Source organism: Gorilla gorilla, chromosome 8 (assembly GCF_029281585.2).
Source record: "Gorilla gorilla gorilla isolate KB3781 chromosome 8, NHGRI_mGorGor1-v2.1_pri, whole genome shotgun sequence".
NCBI lineage: Eukaryota > Metazoa > Chordata > Mammalia > Primates > Hominidae > Gorilla > Gorilla gorilla.
This window is the reverse complement of record NC_073232.2, coordinates 91,570,645-91,590,185: the sequence shown is the minus strand read 5'-3', so window position 1 is coordinate 91,590,185 and position 19,541 is coordinate 91,570,645. Positions and strand designations below refer to the sequence as shown.

The following is a 19,541-nucleotide window of genomic DNA, read 5'->3' as shown; positions in this document are numbered from 1 at the left end:
TTTTTAACATATGTATTAAAACAAATGTTTATGGTCATATAATTGCCACCACCACAGTCAGCATACCAAATAGTTCCATCATCCCCAAAGCTACCTGGTGCTATCCCTTTCTGTTCTATTCTAGTCTGGTCCTCCTGCCTCTAACCTCAGCAGCCACTTAGCTGGTCTCTAGTTTTAACTTTTTTGAGAATGTCATGTAAGTGGAATCATATGGTATGTTACCTTTTTTTTTTTTAATTATACTTTAAGTTTTAGGGTACATGTGCACCTCTGAGACTGCTTTCACTTAGCTTAATGCCTTTGAGCGTCATCCAAGTTCCTGTGAATTGTTTGTTCCTTTTTATTGCTGAGCTATATTCCATTGTGTGGATGTACCACAGTTTTAGTTGGTTTATCTATTCATCAATTGTAAGACATTTGTGTTGTTTCCAGTTTTTAGTGATTATGAATAGTCCTGTTGTAAACATTCAGGTATAGGATTTTGTATGAATACTAATTTTTATTTCTTTAGAATACATACCCAGTAATGGAATTGGTGGGTCATATGATAAATGCATATTTAACTTTGGAAAACAGTTTGGCCATATTTTTATAAAGTGGTTGTATCATTTTTACATTCCCACTAGCTTCATATGAGAATTCTTATTCTTCTATACCCCTCACCTATTATATATCTACGAGCAGCCTTATTGAAATTTTAACCATATTTTCAAATGAGTAAGTAGGTATGTGTTCAGATCTCATTGTGGTTTAATTTGAATTTTGCTAATGACTAATGAGGTTGAGTATCTTTTTAACGTCTATACGCACATTTATATAGGCTGTATGTATGTATTTTTTTGCAGTGTCTGTTCAAGCCTTTCATTAATTTTTAAGTGGGTTTTTTGCTTTTTTTTGGGCTTTGAGAGTTTTTAAAATATATTCTGCATTTAAGTCTCTTATTAGATGATATATGCTTTGCAAATGTTTTCCTCCCAGTCTCTGGCTTGTTTTTTCATTCGTGTAAAAGTATATTTCTAACAGCATATGTTTTTTATTTTGATGAAATCTAACTTCTTAATTTTTCCGTTTATGGATGATGATTTCAGTGTTGTATCTTTTGCCTGACAGAAGGTTGCAGTGATTTTCCCCTATATTTTCTTCCAGAAGTCTTATAGTTTATAAAGTGTTACATTAAGTATAATTTTTTGAATTAATTTTTGAATACAGTGTGAGGTATGAAGTTCTTTTTTTTCCTTTTGCATGTGGATATCCAGTTGTGCTAACACTATTAGTTGAAAAGATTGTCCTTTCTACACTGAATTGCTTTTGCACTTTTGAAAAATTATCAGTTGATATGAAACATATGAAGAACAACACATAATAAACCAACAAAACGAAGTGGGGTTTATCCCACATAGGAAAAGTTGGTTTAACATTAAAAAAAAAATCAATGCATACTTCACTACTTTAAACTAAAAAGGAAATATCACGTAATCATCTCAATAGATGCAGAAAATGCATTTGAAAAAAATCCATCATGTATTCTTGATAACATCTTTCAGTAGACTGTGAATAGAAACCTGATAAAGGGTATCTATAAAAAACATACAACTAACATCATACTTAATGATAAAATAAAGAATGTTTTCCCCTTAATATGAGGAACAAAATAAGAATATAAGCTCTCACCACTTCTGTTGTACTAGAAATTTTTAGCCAGGGCAGTAAGACAAGAAATGCATCCAGATTGGAAAAGAAGAATGTAAAAATCCACAGGAATACAAAATCCATATTTATAGTATCAATTGTATTTCTGTTTATTATTAATGAATAAAAGGAAGATGAAAAATTTAAATACAATTTTAAATAAAAATCTACGGAATACCCAGGGCTAAATTTACCGAAATTTGTCGAAGACCTGTAATACTGAAAATTACAAAATACTTTCAGATTAATTTTTAAAGACCTAAATGAATGGAAAGATATAACTTTTTCAGTAGCCATAAGATTTAATATTGCTAAGAGGTCAGTTCTCCCCAAAGTGATCTATAGATTCAACATAATCCCTATCAAAATCCCAGCAGGCTTTTATTTTTAAATCAACAAGCTGATTCTAAAATTCACTAGGAAATGCAAAGGAAGTAGACTAGCCAAAACAACTTGGAAAAAAACCGAAGCTTTATCACCATTGAGTATGACATTAGCCATGGGTTTTTCATATATGGTGTATATCATGTTGAGGAAATTCCCTTCTATTCCTAGTTTGTTGAGTGTTTTATCATGAAAGGGAATTGAATTTTGTCAAATGCATTTTCTGCATCAAGATGATGATCATGTGTTTAAAAACCTTCATTCTTTTAATGCGATGTATTACTTTGATTCATTTTTCTTAAAGTTCAACTGTTCTTGCATTCTGGGAATAAACTTGATTGATTACTGATTCAATCTTCTTACTAGTTATGGGTCTATTCAAGTTTTCTATTCATGAGTAAATTTTGGCAGATTGTGTATTTGTTAGAATTTGCCCATTTAATTATGTTATCCATTTCGTTGACGTAACGGTTGTTCATAGTATTCTCTTATGATCCTTTTTTTTCTGTAAAATTGGTAGTAATGACCCTGTTTTCATATCTGAGTTTTGTAATGTGAACCTTTTCTCTCACTCTCTTTTTTTTTTGAAGTTAATCTAGTTTAAAAGTTTGTCTATTTTGTTGATCTTTAAGAAAAAACAACTTTGGTTATCAGTTTTCCTTATTGTGTTTTATTCTCTAATTATCTTTGCTCATATTATTTATTACTTCTGCCCTGCTAGCTTTGCACAGAGTTTACTCTTCTCTTTTAGTTCCTTAAGGTATAAAGTTAGGTTATTGATTTGAAGTTTTATTTCCTTTATAATATATTCATTTACAGCTATAAATTTCTGTGCCGGGCATGGTGGCTCATGCCTGTAATCCCAGAACTTTGGGCGTCCAAGGCAGGCAGATTACCTGAGGTCAGGAGGTCGAGATCTGTCTGGCCAACATGGTGAAACCCCGTCTCTACTAAAAATACAAAAATTAGCCAGGCATAGTGGCGGGCACCTGTAATCCCAGCTACTAGGGAGGCTGGGATGGGTAAACCACTTGAACCCAGGAGGCAGAAGTTGCAGTGAGCCGGTATCGCACCACTGCACTCCAGCCTGGGTGACAGAGCAAGACTCCATCTCAAAAAAAAAAAAAAAAAAGAAAAAGAAAATTTTTTTTCTCTTAACATTTCTTTCACGGCATTCCCTAAATTTTAATATATTGTATTTTTATTTGCCTCAAGGCATTCTCTAATTTTTTTTCTGTGATTTTATTGGTTGTTTAAAAGGGTATTGTTTCATTTTCACGTATTTGTGAATTTGCCAGTATTCCTTCTGTTATTAATTTCTAGGTTTATTCCATTGTAATCAGAAAAATGGTTTGCATGATTTCGGTTTTTTAATATGTATTAAGACTTGTTTTGTAGCCAACATATGGCCTATCCTGGAGAATGTTTCATGTATACTTGAAAAAAATTTGTTGTTATACGGAGTATTCTGTTGGCTCTAATTGGCCTTCAAACCCTTTGTTTTCTGTTGATAATATATCTCAGTACACTATTCATAATTGGAAGTGGTGTATTAAAATCTCCGACTGTTTATCCTATGAAAAAGACACTTGCACATGCATGTTTATAGCAGCACAATTCACAATTGCAAAAATATGGAACCAGCCCGAATGCCCATCAATCAATGAGTATATAAAATGTGGCATATGCATACCATGGAATACCACTCAGCCATAAAAAGGAACAAAATAATGACATTTGCAGCAAACTGGCTGGAACTGGAGATCATTATTCTAAGTGAAGTAACTCAGGAATGGAAAACCAAACATTGTATGTTCTCATTTATAAGTGATAGCTAAGCTATGAAGACACAAAGGCATAAGAATGATACAGTGGAACTTGGGGACTCAGGGGGAAGGGTGGGAGAGGGATGAGGGATTTAAAAAACTACACATTGGGTACAGTGCACACTGCCCGGTTGATGGGTGCACCAAAATCTGGGAAATTACCCTAAAGAACTTATCCATGTAACCACATACCACCTGTTCCTAAAAACCTATTGAAATAAAAAAAAAATAGGATAAAGTATATGGGAGGATTTAAAAAAAAAACAAGAGGGTGATGTGCTCTGGTTCTGCAGGGAGAGGAAGGGGAGACGCATGGAAGCTCCGTGTTTGGGACCCTCCCAGACCTCATCCTTATGTGTTTCTCTTTTTGGTTGGTCCTGATATTGTATCCTTTGTAATGAAACTGTAATTGTAAAAATCTAAATAAAATGTAATTTGTGAAAAAAAAAGACGTTTTGGAATTCAGTCAGGCAATAAAAATAATCAGTATTTTCAGTGGAGGGCTTGTGTTTAGGAAAATAAATAAATAAATAAATAGAATCTCCGATGGTTGTAACACTATTTTTCCATTTAATTCTATCAAGTGTTTGCTTCGTATATAGTGGACTTCTGTTCTGTGGTGTATATGTTTATAATTGTTGTATCTTCTTGAGAATTGGCCTTTTTATCAAAATATTTTGTCTTTAGTCTCCTAACAGTTTTTGACTTAAAGTCTATTTTGTCTGATTTTAGAATAATTACCTTTGCTATCCTTTGGTTACTATTTGTATGGAATATCTTTTCCTGTCCTTTCACTCTCAACCTATATTTGTTTCTAGACCAAAAGTGAATCTCTGATAGAAAGCATGTAGTTGAATTTTTAAAAAGTATTCTGCCAATCTTTTGATAGGAGAGTTTATTCTATTTGCATTTAATATACCAATAAGGAAGGACTTCTGCCATTTTGCTATTTATTTCCTTAAAGAGTTTTTGTTCCTGAATTCTTACCATTACTGCCTTCTTATCTGTTTAGGGATTTTTCATAATAATATGCTTCGACTCTCTTCACATTTCCTTTTTTATCTATATTCTATATATATTTTCTTTGTGATCTATTTCAGTAAATTCTGGTAGCTTTTAATCTTTCAAGGAAATTGTCCATTTTTATCTGAATTGTCAAATTTATTGGCATAAACTTGTTCATAACATTCTGTCATTCCTTTAACTTCTGTACAGTCTATAAATGGTGTGATTTTTTTCATCCTTTGTAATGATATTTTTTGTCTTCTTTTTCCTGATCAATTTGACTAGAAGTTTATCAGTTTTATTGGTTTTCTTATAGAAGCAACTTTTGGATTCATTGATTTTTGTTGTTGTTTTTCTGTTTTTAATTTCTGGTTTGAACTTTATTTTCTTTCTTCTACTTCTTCGGATTTAATTTGCTGCTTTTTCTATTGTCTTAGTTTAGAAGCCTAGGTCATTGATTTTAGATCACTTTTCTTTTCTAATATGGGTGTTTAGTGCTATAAATGTTCCTATAAGTATTGCTTAAGTGGCATCATACAAATTTTGATGTTGTTTTTCTTTTTGTTTAAAATATTTAATTTAAAATACTTAGAAAATTTCATTATGATGTCTCCGAGTTTTTCTTCTTTTTTTTTTTTTTTGCTAGGGGCTTATTGAGCTTTTTTGATCTGTGGATTTATATTTTTCATCAAATTTGAAATTTTTCAGCCATTATTTCTCAGATATATTTTTCCCCCTTCTCTCTTCTTTTTCATCAACTCCATTGTTTGCATATTAGGCTGCTTGAAGTTGTCCCACAGATGATTGATGGTCTCTCATTTTCTTTGAACCTTTTCTTTGTACTTCCTTTTGGGTAGTTTCTGTTGCTGTGTCATCACATTCACTGATGTTTTCTTCTGCAGCACCTAATTTGCTGTTAATCCCATCCAGTGTATTTTTCATCTCAGACATTGCCATTTTTACCTTTTTTTGTTTTGTTTTGTTTTGTTTTTTGAGACACGGTCTTGCTCTGTTATCCAGGCTGGACTGCAGTAGCACAACCACGGCACATTTCAGCCTCGACCTTTCAGGCTCGAGCCATCCTCGTACCTCAGCCTCCTGAGAAGCTGGGACTACAGGCGCAAGCCACCATGCCTGGCTAATTTTAAAAGTTTATTTTTGGCTGGGTGCGGTGGCTCGCGCCTATAATCGCAGCACTTTGGGAGGCCGAGGCGGGCAGATCACGAGGTCAGGAGATTGAGACCATACTGGCTAACACGGTGAAACCTCGTCTTTACTAAAAATACAAAAAATTAGCCGGGCGTGGTGGCGGGTGCCTGTAGTCCCAGCAGCTCGGGAGGCTGAGGCAGCAGAATGGCATGAACCCGGGAAGCAGAGCTTGCAGTGAGCCAAGATCACTGCCACTGCGCTCCAGCCTGGCCAACAGAGCAAGACTCCGTCTCAAAAAAAAATAAAAATAAAAATTTATTTTTGTCAAGATGAAGTCTTGCTGTTTTGCCGGGGGCTGGTCTTAAACTCCTGGCCTCAAGCGATCCTCCCACCTTAGCCTCTCAAAGTGTTGGAATTACAGGCGTGAGCCACTGTGCCCAGCCCATTTTCATCTTTAGAAAGTTCTGTTTGATCCTTTTTTATGTCACTCATGTCTACTTTTTGAACATGTGGTGTACAGTTGTAACATCTGTGTCAGTTCCGAGTCAGTTTCTATTGATTGATTTTTCTCCTCTTCGACAAGATGTGTGCTTCTGCTTCCATTAATATCTTCTGGTCTCCCATTCACATATATCTACTGTTGAGTTCATATTTTCTTTGGCCTTTTTCTTGAAGGTTATTTTAGTTAAAACTAGATAATATAGTTAATGGAGCCTTTGAAATAAGCAGTAAGTGCAACATGAAAATTTACCAGTGTGCCTAAAAAAAGATTCTTGCAAAGAAACTGAATTAAAGATCATATTAAAAACGCAAACACAAATGAACAAGGAAAAGCTGAGATGACAGTTCTTCTGTTTCTGTTGTGAGCTCCATGTTATCCACATGAAGAGATTGAAGACACAGTTTAATCAAATTGGGTAAGAAACTGGCAAAATCAAATCTCTCAAAAAGACTCCCACTGCTGCTAGCAATTAAGATAAATTATCAGCCACTTAACAAAAGAGAAGCATGATGAAGAAGCAGTTTTAGCGTGTGAGATCTGAAGAGCTCAGTTGCTGCATGTGAGATTCACCAGAGGAACCTAGGGAAGATGACTGGGGACTTTAGGGGTCTGGATTTAGATTAGGTGCCCCTTCAGGCTACCTGTGTCTGTTGGCTTTGATGGCAGGACGACAGTGGTCAGTGTCTCCTGTGGATGGTATTGGTAAGTTTCAGATATAATATGTCAAAAGCATAACTTAGAGACATTGTTAGTTATCCACATGCAAATTATTCTTATGTCAGAGACAGTCATTAGACTGTTCACAACAAACTTGCAGAACCAGGAAATAATAATAGAGAAAGAGGAGTTGGGGTATGGGAAGAAAACACATACATTCTGGAAGCGGTGGGTTTCTTTTCTTGGGTAAACAAATTAGCTGATAGTTAGGAAAGATGCTTGTCTGCTCTTGAACATGTATCTGGGATTATTAAGGAAAAAAATTAGTTCTTTATATACTCCCTGAAAAGCCTTGAGAATTTAATTGTAGAGTGTGCATGACAGAGGCTATCTCTGTGTGGTGTCTGCCAGTGGCTGTCATTTAGTACCTGCACCAAGTCAGAACCATTTTCCTCCTCTGAATTTTCTCAGGGTTTGTGCTTTGCTTTTTTTTTTTTTTAAAGCAATAGGAAGAAAATGTAGATAATTTCATGTTGTTTATGTAGATGGTTCCACTTTTAAAATGGCATAGTAACTTCTTTATTTAGACCTGGTTAATACAAGATTATTTAGCATGTGGGATTTTTTGTTTGTTTGGCTGTGAAGAAATTTTATATTTAGGTTTTTGTTGGGCTATGTAATCAGCACTGTCCTTTTACTAATGGTTGCCCATCATTCTAGGCTTTATCAACTCCTTTATCACCCCAGCTCAAAACACCAAACTTAAAAATATATATATTTGGTATACAGAAAGACCTGGCATAATGCACATTTTGAATGTGCATTTTTATTACCGAATTTGTATATGTAGTGGATCACCACAAGTCTTCCAAGAATTACGAATATATTTCCATATTGGTGACAGGTGTTCTATTAAGCATTTAGTATGTGAGGGTGCTGTTCATCTTAGTTGGGGCTGTTCTGAATTAATTGTGACAAGCTAATAAGATCTTTTGAAAGTTTCTTTCCAAGCTTCTTGAGCTAATGTTTTCCCTCTGGCCAGTGGGGTAGACTGAACTCTTTAAAGACATGTGGGCAGTTGCTGTTCATTTAAGCCAGATGGCATGTGTCAACTCCTTTTCCTGGAAAGGGAGAGGTTTCTTTTTTGGCTGCTGTAATAAAGCCTTGTGTGACTTCTTATGAAACTCTTTTCTTTACATAAATTAGTACTTATAGAAGCTTTTCATAGAACTTTGGGCACTCCTCTTTCACTTGTGAAGATTCTTAGATGGTTGTATATAAATGTTTTCATGTATAAATTGTTTTATTGAAATCGTGCTGTAGCAAGTTATTGATTAGGTTATTACATAAAAATAGTATTTTTTTAGGATAAAAATAAAATAAAGAGATTATATGACAAGGAGTGAGTGGCCGTTTAATATTTTTACCGGTTCCCCAAGCTGCTTACAGTCAAGATCTGAGTTAGTGGTTGGCTGGCAGTGGACAGCACTCTTAACAGTAGCGTGTGGATGCTTAGGGAGCCCCTGGAAGCTGCCATGACCCACAGCCAGCCATGGATAGTCTTCTTTATGTGAGCATTGTAATTGCAGCTCTTGACTTTTAACACGCATAGTGAGTTATCACCTTCAATTGAATTTTGTTTTTCCTTTTTGGAAGAACAGAAGGTAGGTGAGTGAGTGAATTCTACAAGCATTTGATTTTTATTTATCCTGATTAAATCCTAAGATCCTGGATTTTAATGACACTTTTTATCTCCACATCCAGAATTCTAAGAAGTTGGGGTGTGAATTGGACATTTGATAATAGTGACTTTTCTGTTTTCTGGTTTTCTTGGTAATGGATTTTAAAAGTCTGTTTTACTGGGAGACTTATCAAAATTTTCATTTCTTTAAGGTGTTGACTTTAAGGTGAAAACAATTTCAGTGGATGGAAATAAGGCTAAACTTGCAATATGGGTAAGAGTTTTTAAAATGTATTTTTAAAATATTAAACTTTACTTTTTAAGGATGCAGAAATTGATTTGTGTAGTGTTCTAGAGGTGGTGAATGAACAATTTGTATTAAATAACTTTTGGGAGATTTGATACTGATTAAAGGATAAACAGTAATATCTTATAATTGGGTAATTAGGCAGCTATGTTTTGTTTAAATTTTCACAATGCATAATTCTTTATGAATATTTCAAAACAGAACAGAATATTAAAAAATCATCTCATCTGCCAAAGAGAATCATAATTGGATATGTTTCTTTGAAGTTTTAAAAAGACCATCTAGACTGAACTAACACTAAAGACAATTTTTAAGGGGAGGAGGAATGACGTGATATTTAGGAAAAAATTTTATTTTTCTTGTTTGTTAGTATAGATATTTATAAAATTTGAGGTTTCAAACTTTGGGCTTATTTTTAATGCCTTGTTTTTCCTTACTGGCTTCTTTTCGTTTTCCTGTCAATCCAACCATTCTGATCCCCGTTACTGTACTAGCTAGACCGCTCATGCTAGTGTCAAATAAGGTAGCATTAACTGTCAAAAATATCCAAGATGCTTAGTGTCTGTGTTTGTCTCTCTCTGTGTCTCCCTTTCATCAGTCTATTTACCCACCTACATACCGATCTATCTATATCTGTCTATCTAAATATCGGTTATATATATACCTATATTAATTCTAAATATATACTGTTTTATAGATCTACTTTTCACATAGACTGTGATAATTATACATATATGTTTGTAATATAAGAAGTCATATTAGAACTGATCAGTCATCAAATTGAGACTTATTTCCACATGGTGGTTAAATGGTAAATGCTGTTTGTACATCAGTCACAGATTGAAAACAGCAAGTGTTCATGCATTGTATGATGTCATATTTCTTGGCATTCTCTGAATGGCACACTGTTTCTAATACACATTTATCCCCAAATAACAAATAATTGTGTAAGTGTGTTTAATGTTTTTATGTCAGTTTTTCCTAACATACAATACTTTAAATTTGTTAACCTGTTTGCCCCTTTCCCCCAAATATGTTTAATATCAATCAGAACAGTAATGTCTAACAGAAAACAATTTGGAAAATGTTGGACTAGACTATGGTAAAATGTGTTGAACGATATAAGAATGCTGGCTTTTTCCATACTAAAGTGGGGGCCTGATTTCCATATGCTTTTCATGGTTAATTTATTATCCCTTTCCGGCCTTGCTGCTGCTTTGTGAAATACGTAGATTAGAGTAGTATCTGAGACTTGCTGGTTGCAGTGAGATTTTTCTCTCATAGTTTCGTTTTGTTTTAAATTTATTTTCTAGTTCCTGCCTAATAAAAAGGCTGGCAGGTATTATTGAAGAGACATTTTTACCATAGGCCTATAAACATTTTTTAAAGAAGAGAGGTTTTCCCCCTGGCTGTAAGAATAATACAGGGTCATTCTAAAAGGGATAATTGAGACAATAAGACAGTAGCAGAGAAGAACATCTATAAAAGTATACCACTGAATACATTTTAGTGAGCATTCTTTAAAATATCAAGGGATATGTATACATACCACTATACATACGAGTATGTGAGTTTTCCAAAACAAAGGGATTATATCTTACATTTTTAAACCTGTTTGTCCTCCTTTCCTACCACCTCACCCCCATTCATAGTATGTGCTGTATCCGTTTAGATGGCCAGCTAGTATTCCATTTCATAGCTGTACTTTAGTCAGCCTTCAGTGAGAGATACTTACATTTTTGCCAGCTTTTCACAAAGATTAGAGCTCTTTGAGCATCCTGATTTATACATCTGTGTGTACTTGTCCAGTTACTTTAGAATGTGTAGCTGGAAGTAGAAATGAATATGAAGTCTTAACATTAATGTACAGCAAAAAGCCTTTTTTTTCAGTTTATACTCCCACCAATTGTATTCATATTCATTCTGCCACATCCTTATCTCTACTGTTATCATTCTTTCTGTTTTTGCCTCTGAGTGTTGCTGTTTTACTTATATTTGCATTTCTTTTGATAAGAGATTTTTGCCTGTTTATTGATCATTTTAAAAAATAGTTTTCTTTTTACGTATTTTACCCATTTTATATGTTAGCATTCATCTTTTTCTTCATTAAAGTCTTTATATAATAAAATTATTAGCTCTTTGTCATGTGGTACAATTTTCTAAGCTATCATTTGCCTTTAAAATCATGTATCAGTTGAATATATGTTTGTGTTCTTGTGTGTGTGTGGTACTGCCATATGCTACAGATTTTTTTTTCCAGTTTGTCGTTTACCTTCCAATATTGTTAAGGATGAATATGGGGATGGGGAGGTGAAGAGGAGGTAAAGGGTGTTCTTGTCATTTCAAGGTTTTAATATTTATATGGTTGGATCAGCTATTTTCATCATGGCATTTGGGTGTAACGTATTTAGGAAGGCGTTTCCTCTGTATTAGAAATATATGAATCCATAGTTGCCTAATTCTTCTATAGTTTTATTTATAAAATGAGTTTCTCTCCTACTTGGAAGCTTCTTCTAGGATGAAATAGAATAATTAAGCATAGCCCTGCCCCTCCTACCTCCTGAAAGTGCATACTCATCATGACCTTATTTTCTTCTACTGCCTTTTTCTATGTCCTTGCTTCACTTTCACTCCCTACATCTATTAAGCCTTTCTAGATCTTTCCTAGCCCTGAATTTATTTATATATCTTTCAGTAATTTCTTCTCTCCTTCCCCCATCAGAAAATAAAACTACAGGATAGAGACAAAAAGCTGTGCTTCATTTATCTTACAAAGATGTTATTATACCTACCACATATTCCTGTTTTGAAAACAAACACAAGCAACAATCTAACTTCTATTTAAGCATATACACTTTATAGTTAGTATAAATCCTGATGCAATGCTATTGCACATGGTTCCCTCCACCCCCTAAATTATAACACCTATTTAAACACTTTTATAAGTGAATCCAAAAATGGCAAGCCTCTAAACATCTGGCCTAATTATTAATAAATATTCACAAGCAAAGTTTCAAAGTCAAGTGTAATATTTCAACATTAAAACTTTCTTGCTATGGTTTTTACTTTTAAAACATCAGGATTTATGGATATTTTAACTGGAATTGCAGTTCTGATTTTTATGTTGTGTTTCATTAAGGCAGTTTTTGAAGTTGATCTGAATGAAGACCAGAGAGAACAAAGTTCATGTTCACTTGTTTTTCTGCCAGCTCTGGAAGTTATGGATACAGTTTCCTTATGCAAATAGAATAAACTTTCTTCCTGTTATCAAAAAGTCTTGGGGCTAAAATATTTCATACTTGGTCCTTGCCTCAAACTATTTGTTATGAATATAGAACAGTGTTCCATGTACGGAAAAATAGCTGCTTCTTAAATTTCCAAATTCACTAATTCACTGTATAGAAAAATAGCTGCTTCTTAAATTTCCAAATTCAGTAATTCAGTAATTCGCTGTTCCAAATCCAAGGCTTGTCTTTTCAGTAATGGCTTTTCCTTCTTTCTTCTTTCTTTCTCTCTAAAACAGATAGTCTGTACTACTAAAAGTTAAATGCTTAACATGGTGCAGTTCTCAAAGTTATAATGTATCTGGATACTGAATAATTTGAATATTACTGATTTGTCATTTTTTGCATGTAAGCAAATAGCTAGGATACGTTCTCATAATGATTTGTCATTTAAAAACATACATTTTTTATTGAGTTTTTATGAATCAGATTGTCTGAAATAGGTACTAGTACAAGGCTATGAAGAGCATTTCTAGTTTCTTATTATATATATTACCAATTGCTTCCTAAAAGTGGTGACACTTTTACTGATACACATAGTAATCATTTTACTATGATATGCATAGTAGTTACATCTTTTGGCTTCTAGTTGATTACTTTTTTTTTCCCTGCAAATTTGGGTTTTGATTACTTGAGCATAGTGATCAAAAAAGATCACTGGGCATCCATATACCGTTTCATTAATGATTAATGGACTACAATATTGACTTGTCTCGTTATCAAAGTTATAATCTGCTTTATATAGCAAGTTCACTTTGCTTTAAACAGCTTTTAATTTATATTATTGTTCTTGAAAAGGTGAGTAAATATGCAAATTGAATAATTTTAAAATCCAAGGCAGGTTTTGTAAGAAACTTAGAGGCAGAGAGAATTTTTGTAAAGAGAAAAATTATTTATTTTATAAATTTATCTGTTCAGAACATTTACTTTAAATCTGTTAATTCTTCACTTAAGCATGGCAGGGTGGGGATTAGTTTCTGTGGTGGTAAGGATCTGGAAGGAAAGGCTTTCAAATTTATGTAAGTATATCTGTGGAAGAGTGGTGAATGTTCGAAGTGGTTTACATTGAAACGTTACTTTCCTCTTAAGTTTCTCTTCTGGGGTTATAAATGACTGCAGATCCTCCCTACTGTCTTGCTGAAGCCCTTCACGCCCCTGGTTTGAATTCTTCTCCAATCTTATAAACCTCTTACAGGTTATTCTAACATTTTTATATCTGGGGGAGCTTCTGCTTGTCCCATAGCAAACCCTCATTTACAGCAGTGGGACTGGTAGCTAAGTTGAGGTTTGATACATGTTTTTACTTTTACTTTTCTTTAGGTTACTTTGCATCAGCAGACTGCAAACTTTTTCTTAAAGAGCCAGATAGGAAATAGTCCAATCCTGAAGTGGGCCATGTGGCAATATGTAAGCAAATAGGCCTGCTGTGTTTCAATAAAACTTTATTTAATAAAACAGGTGGTGGGCTGAGCTGCTTTGTATAATCTTAGGTACCTTGAATCCATAGTCCAAGGATGGTAGAAAGACAACAGAGAGAAGGAATTGGGCCTGGAAGTAAAGGCTTGTTAAATAGGTTCATTCTTTTTTTTTTTCTCAACAAATTCTGAGCAACTGTCTTTTTTCAAGAATTGGTCTCAGCACAATGGTTAAACTGGTGATTAAACAGATGAGTCCCTGCTTTATGAAATTTACATTTTCTACCTAGTGTACATTGTTCACTAACCCTAACATGAGTCAGAAATAACATGTAATAAAGAATGGCTTGGTTATATGCATTTTCTCAAAAGGAGATACATAGAAAACACTTAAAAGAGCCCAACCTAAAAATCAGTTACCTAAAGTAAGACATCCCATAATTTTCTTCAAATCAGTGGTTCTCAGCCTTGATTCTACATTAAAAGCACCTGGTAAGATTTAAAAAAAAAAAAATTCCTGTCATTACCTTAGACCAATTAAGCAGAAATTTTTTGGAGGTTAGACTCAAGATTCCCAGAAAATTTCACTGTGCAGCTGGAGTTTAGAACCATGGGTTTCATTTCATGTATGATAAAAGTCTTAAATTCAAAACAGCAGAAAACCTTTACATAGTTTCATTTTTCTAGAGATCAGCATTTATAAATAATGTTATTTTGTGACACTTGTCAGTAAGTGAACACATCTTATTTAAGTTCCAGTTTTTTAATGAGCTCATGCATTAATACTATTTTTAGTAATGCTGTTTGACTTTCTACTCTTAAACTAGTATATTGAAGGTCTATTTATACTTTGTTTAATTTAATAATAATGATCATTTTTAGGATACTGCTGGTCAAGAGAGGTTTAGAACATTAACTCCCAGCTATTATAGAGGTGCACAGGGTGTTATATTAGGTAAGTGTTTACTTTAATATACTATTTAAAAATATTTATTGGAGTTTCTGATTGTCCTAGTCTGTGAAAGTTAATATGTTTTTGTTTTACTTCTCGTTAGAGCTACTTTTATGTAACTTGTAGTTGTATTAACTTCATGTAACATTAATGAATATTAAAACTTTTGATTTTAGTCTTGTCTAGCACTTAAAAAATAAAGACAAGGCTAATTTATTTGGTTTGAAAACACATGTCAATGAGAACATAATTGAGGATTAATCAGCATATGTTGGACTGTCTTGGAGTATTACAGAAACTGGGCTTCAGTTATCAGCATATTAATATTTGCTGTAGTTTATAAAGGACGAAAAGTATTTGTTGATTAGTAGAATCTGTTTTATTAGTCCTAAAAATATCACAAAGCACTTAACACTATTGATTTATAATCAAACAAAATTTAGAAACCAGATGTGGATTCTCAGTGTAATTTGTTGAAAAGTGCTTGTTCTTGATATTCCTGGGAAACTGTTTAAAATGAATATTGATCAATTGTATTAATAGGTAGAATTCTCTTTTTTTAAATATTATGGCTTGGTAGTGACAGCCTTTTGGTTCGGCATCTCTTGAGTTTATAAAACACTTTAATAAGGTTTTTGTTATAATGCAGAATGACATAAGATGAAAGTGATAACAGGAAGACCACCAGGAACCCATCTACTAACTGTACTACAATTTTTTCAAAGCTGTAAATTTTGGTTCTTGTAATAAATTAATGGGGTCATAGATGTTTACATTCATGTTTTTTTTTTTAATATTTTGCCACAGATTTGAATCTAAACACTCTGGTTTTTGGATAGACCTCATTCATCATTATGAATGGGAATAGCTGTTGTTTTGCTTTAATGGGTATTAAATGTGTTTTCACTTATTACACAGGATATAATTTCATTTCTGTGACGGTATATGTTAATAGGATTGAAATGTGTATGCTTTTAAAAAAAAACACTTGTTTCTTCCATTTGGATCAGTAGACACTCAATATTAATCGTTGAAGACAATAAAAAACAGACTTGTCTATATTGCTTAGTAATGCTAACTCCTAGCTACATATCAGAAATATGCCATTGCTTCTTTCTTTAATGCTTATTTAACAAATGACTCCTTTTATTTCAGTTTATGATGTCACAAGAAGAGATACGTTTGTTAAACTGGATAATTGGTTAAATGAATTGGAAACATACTGTACAAGAAATGACATAGTAAACATGCTAGTTGGAAATAAAATCGATAAGGTAAGAAGGCAGACACTTGGCATTTTGGTTCTATATTTTGGTAGCCTTTCTTAATCATTGCATTTATATTTTAGGAAAATCGTGAAGTCGATAGAAATGAAGGCCTGAAATTTGCACGAAAGCATTCCATGTTATTTATAGGTAGGTGTGTGAATGAATATCTGTCCTTTCATTATTAATGAGGAATTTTTGAATGGAGTTTTTGCCAAGTTTATTTCTTTATGAACCATAAAATGTGTTTAGAGTATTGTTCCTAGTTGCCTTGTGTTACAAAATCTAACTATATAACAAGGTTCTTTATTCTTCTTCCTGTAAAATGTGTGATCATATTATGTGAAATCATATTAAAAAACAGCCAAATCATTCCTCACAGGATATAGTGGCATTCAGTAAAGTTTGGCACCCAGTGCTAAAGTTATGCCTTGCTGGTCCATATGCTGATACCATCAGCACCACCTGGGAGCTTGTTAGCAGTGCTTCAGCTCAGGCCCTACCCCAGATTTTCTGAATTAGAATCTGCATTTTAACAAGCTCTTCATATGGTTTGTATGCACATTAATTTTTGAGAAACACGGTCCAGCAAGAGTTGCCAAACTACAGCCTGGTCCAAATCTGGCCCCACCATTTGTATTGGTACACAGCCATGTCCATGTGTTTACATGTTGTCTGTGGCTGCTTTTGTGCCATATGGCAGAGTTTAGTAGTTACAACAGAGGCCATATGGCCCACAAAGCCTAAATATTTTCTATCTGGCCCTTTACAGAAAGAGTTTGCCAACCCCTCATCTAGAAAATTGGATGAGCTATGTCAGAATCACCTGGGCCCTGTGCCTTATTACAGGTTTGAAAGGCAGTTTATTGAAAGCACTCTAGTTGATTATGATGTGAAGCCAGCTTTAGGAATTACGGATTTAACCATTCCATGGTGTTAGAAGTTACCAGGAGTCTGCAAATGAAGTTGAGAGGACTTCATATATAGATAGAAGCAGAATGGAATTAGTGGAAAGTATTGAGATTTTCAGAAAGGAATCGAGTACTTTTACTTGCTGTATGTCCCTCATTTCCATACATTAGTTTACCCAATATTTATTGAACACTCAAGATGTAACGGTGGACAAAACTGACAAACTTTCTGCCCACATGGAGCTTACATTCTAGTAAGGGAGACAGACTTAAATAAGTAAGTAGTGCTATGAAGGAAATAAAACATTATAAGGGGAGAGAGAATGACTGGAGTGGGGACTGCTTAGGGAAAGTTCTTAGAGGCTGTCCCATTTGAGCAGAAATCCCTCAGGTGAGGATCTAGAGCAAGCTTGTCCAACTCATGGGCTGCATGTGGCCCAGGATGGCTTTGAATGTGGCCCAATACAAATTTGTAAACTTCCTTAAAACATTATGAGATTTTGTGCTTTTTTTTTTAAGTTCCAGCTATCATTAGTGTTATTGTATGTTATTTGTGGCCCAAGACTGTTCTTCTTCTTCTAATATGGCCCAGGGAAACCAAAACACTGGACACCCCTAGTCTAGAGGGAGATCATCTCAGGCTGAGAGAAGAGCAAATATTTCCTGAGGTGGGAATCAGGCTACTGTGTTAAAGGAACAGGAAGAAAGCGTGTGTACTGGAGCATAGTGTGTGTTAAGGAGAAGGCAGATGGTGAGAGATGCCATTCAAATGGTAAAGAGATGGATTGTATTCCAATTGTGGTGGAAAGTAGGGAAGCAGCGGTGTGACCTGATACTCTAAAAAGATCCTGTTGTGTAGAAAGTTGACTAGGGGAAACAGAAGCAAGAGACTAGTTCTTCTCTTGCAGTGGCCCAGATGAAGGAAGAAGCGGTTTGACTGTGTAGCCGTAGAGGGTGGTAGAAAATTGGCAGTTCTGGGAGATACAGTGAAGGTATAGCTGACAGGATTTGTGGGTGGATTGGGTATGGAGGATAATTAAAAAGAGCAATCGGGCGGGTGCAGTGGCTCACGCGTGTAATCTCAGCACTTTGGGAGGCCGAGGCAGGCGGATTACGAGGTCAGGAGATCGAGACCATGGCTAACACGGTGAAACCCCGTCTCTACTAAAAATACAAAAAATTCACCGGGCATGGTGGCGGGTGCCTGTAGTCCCAGCTACTTAGGAGGCTGAGGCAGGAGAATTGCTTGAACCTGGGAGGCGGAGCTTGCAGTGAGCGAGATCGCGCCACTGCACTCCAGCCTGGGCGACAGAGCGAGACTCCGTCTCAAAAAAAAAAAAGAGAGCAATCAGAGATAACTCCGTGTTTTAGGCATGAGCAGTGAGGTAGATTGTGCTGCCAATAATTAGGATGTGAAAGATTGAGATAAGAGCAGGTTTAGGGTAGGGAAGTGAGGAATCAAGAATTTCACTTTGACATAAGAATGAGACATTTTTCCGATAACCGGTGGACATGGTGGTCATTGGCATTTAGGTGGCATTCAAGGTCATGTGATTAGAGTGGTGACTTCAGGAAAGAACGTGGATAGAAAAGGGCTGAAGAAGCCTGGGCAACATAGTGAGACCTCATCTCCAAATAAAATCAGCTGTGTATAGTGGCATGTGCCTGTGATTCCAGCTGCTCTGGAGGCTGAGGTGGGAGGATCACTTGAGCCTGGGAGGCCAGGGCTGCAGTGGAGCTCCCACTGCACTCCAGCCTAGGTGACAGAGTGAGACCCTGTCTCAAAAACAAAACAAAACAAAACAAAGAAAATGGCAGAAGATTGAACCCTGGGGGATTCCAGCAATTAGAGGTCAGCAGAAAGAGGAAGTGCCAGCAAACAAGGCTGCACATGACATGTCAGTGGGCTCAGAGGATTTTCAGGCATGTTCAGTGTCCTGGAAGTCAAGGGAACAACTTGTTTAAAAGAAGAGGAAGTGATTAGCAGTATCAGATACCAAAGATGTCAAATAAAATTAGGATATTGGATTTGACAAGATAAAGGGTGTTGGTGGTCTTGGAAAAGAATGATTTCAGTGGAGTGGTGGGAATGAAAGCCTAATTAGAGTAGTTTGAAGAAAGAACGTGAGATAAGAAGGTAGAAACAGCTTATGTGGATAACTCTTTAGAAGAGGTTTCAAAGAGAGTGGAGAAATGGGTGGCTACAAGAAGGGCATGTGGCCTAGAGAGCAAGTTTGTTTTTTAATAGGATGGAAAATAATTCGGCAGACTTTTAGGCTGATTGGTATGATCCAATAGAGAGAGCATTTGGTCCTTCGGTGAATGAGAAGGGATGGGACTCCAGGAACAAAAGAAGGCGATGGCTTGGATAGCAGCAGGGACAGTTTATCCATTCTCACAGGAGGGAAAGCAGAGCATGAGGATACATATGCAGGTAGCTTGGTAAATTTATTAGTGGGATGATCAGGCAGTTCTTGCCAGATTGCTTCTGATTTTCTCAGCATAATGCAGCTA

The 19,541-nt window shown here is 35.1% G+C and overlaps 1 protein-coding gene across 3 annotated transcripts in view; it reads left to right on the top strand.

Moving 5' to 3' along the window:
- RAB18 (RAB18, member RAS oncogene family) overlaps window positions 1-19,541 on the top strand; it is a 36,393-nt gene that overhangs the window by 13,957 nt on the left and 2,895 nt on the right. The window contains exons 3-7 of one of the 3 annotated variants that reach the window (XM_055352431.2): window positions 9,106-9,167; window positions 13,805-13,891; window positions 14,782-14,854; window positions 16,007-16,125; window positions 16,200-16,266. In XM_055352431.2, the coding sequence (XP_055208406.1) occupies window positions 9,106-9,167; window positions 13,805-13,891; window positions 14,782-14,854; window positions 16,007-16,125; window positions 16,200-16,266 (408 nt within the window). The remainder of the gene's footprint in view (window positions 1-9,105; window positions 9,168-13,804; window positions 13,892-14,781; window positions 14,855-16,006; window positions 16,126-16,199; window positions 16,267-19,541) is intronic. The other 2 variants (XM_004049207.5, XM_055352432.2) reach the window with 2 other exon arrangements.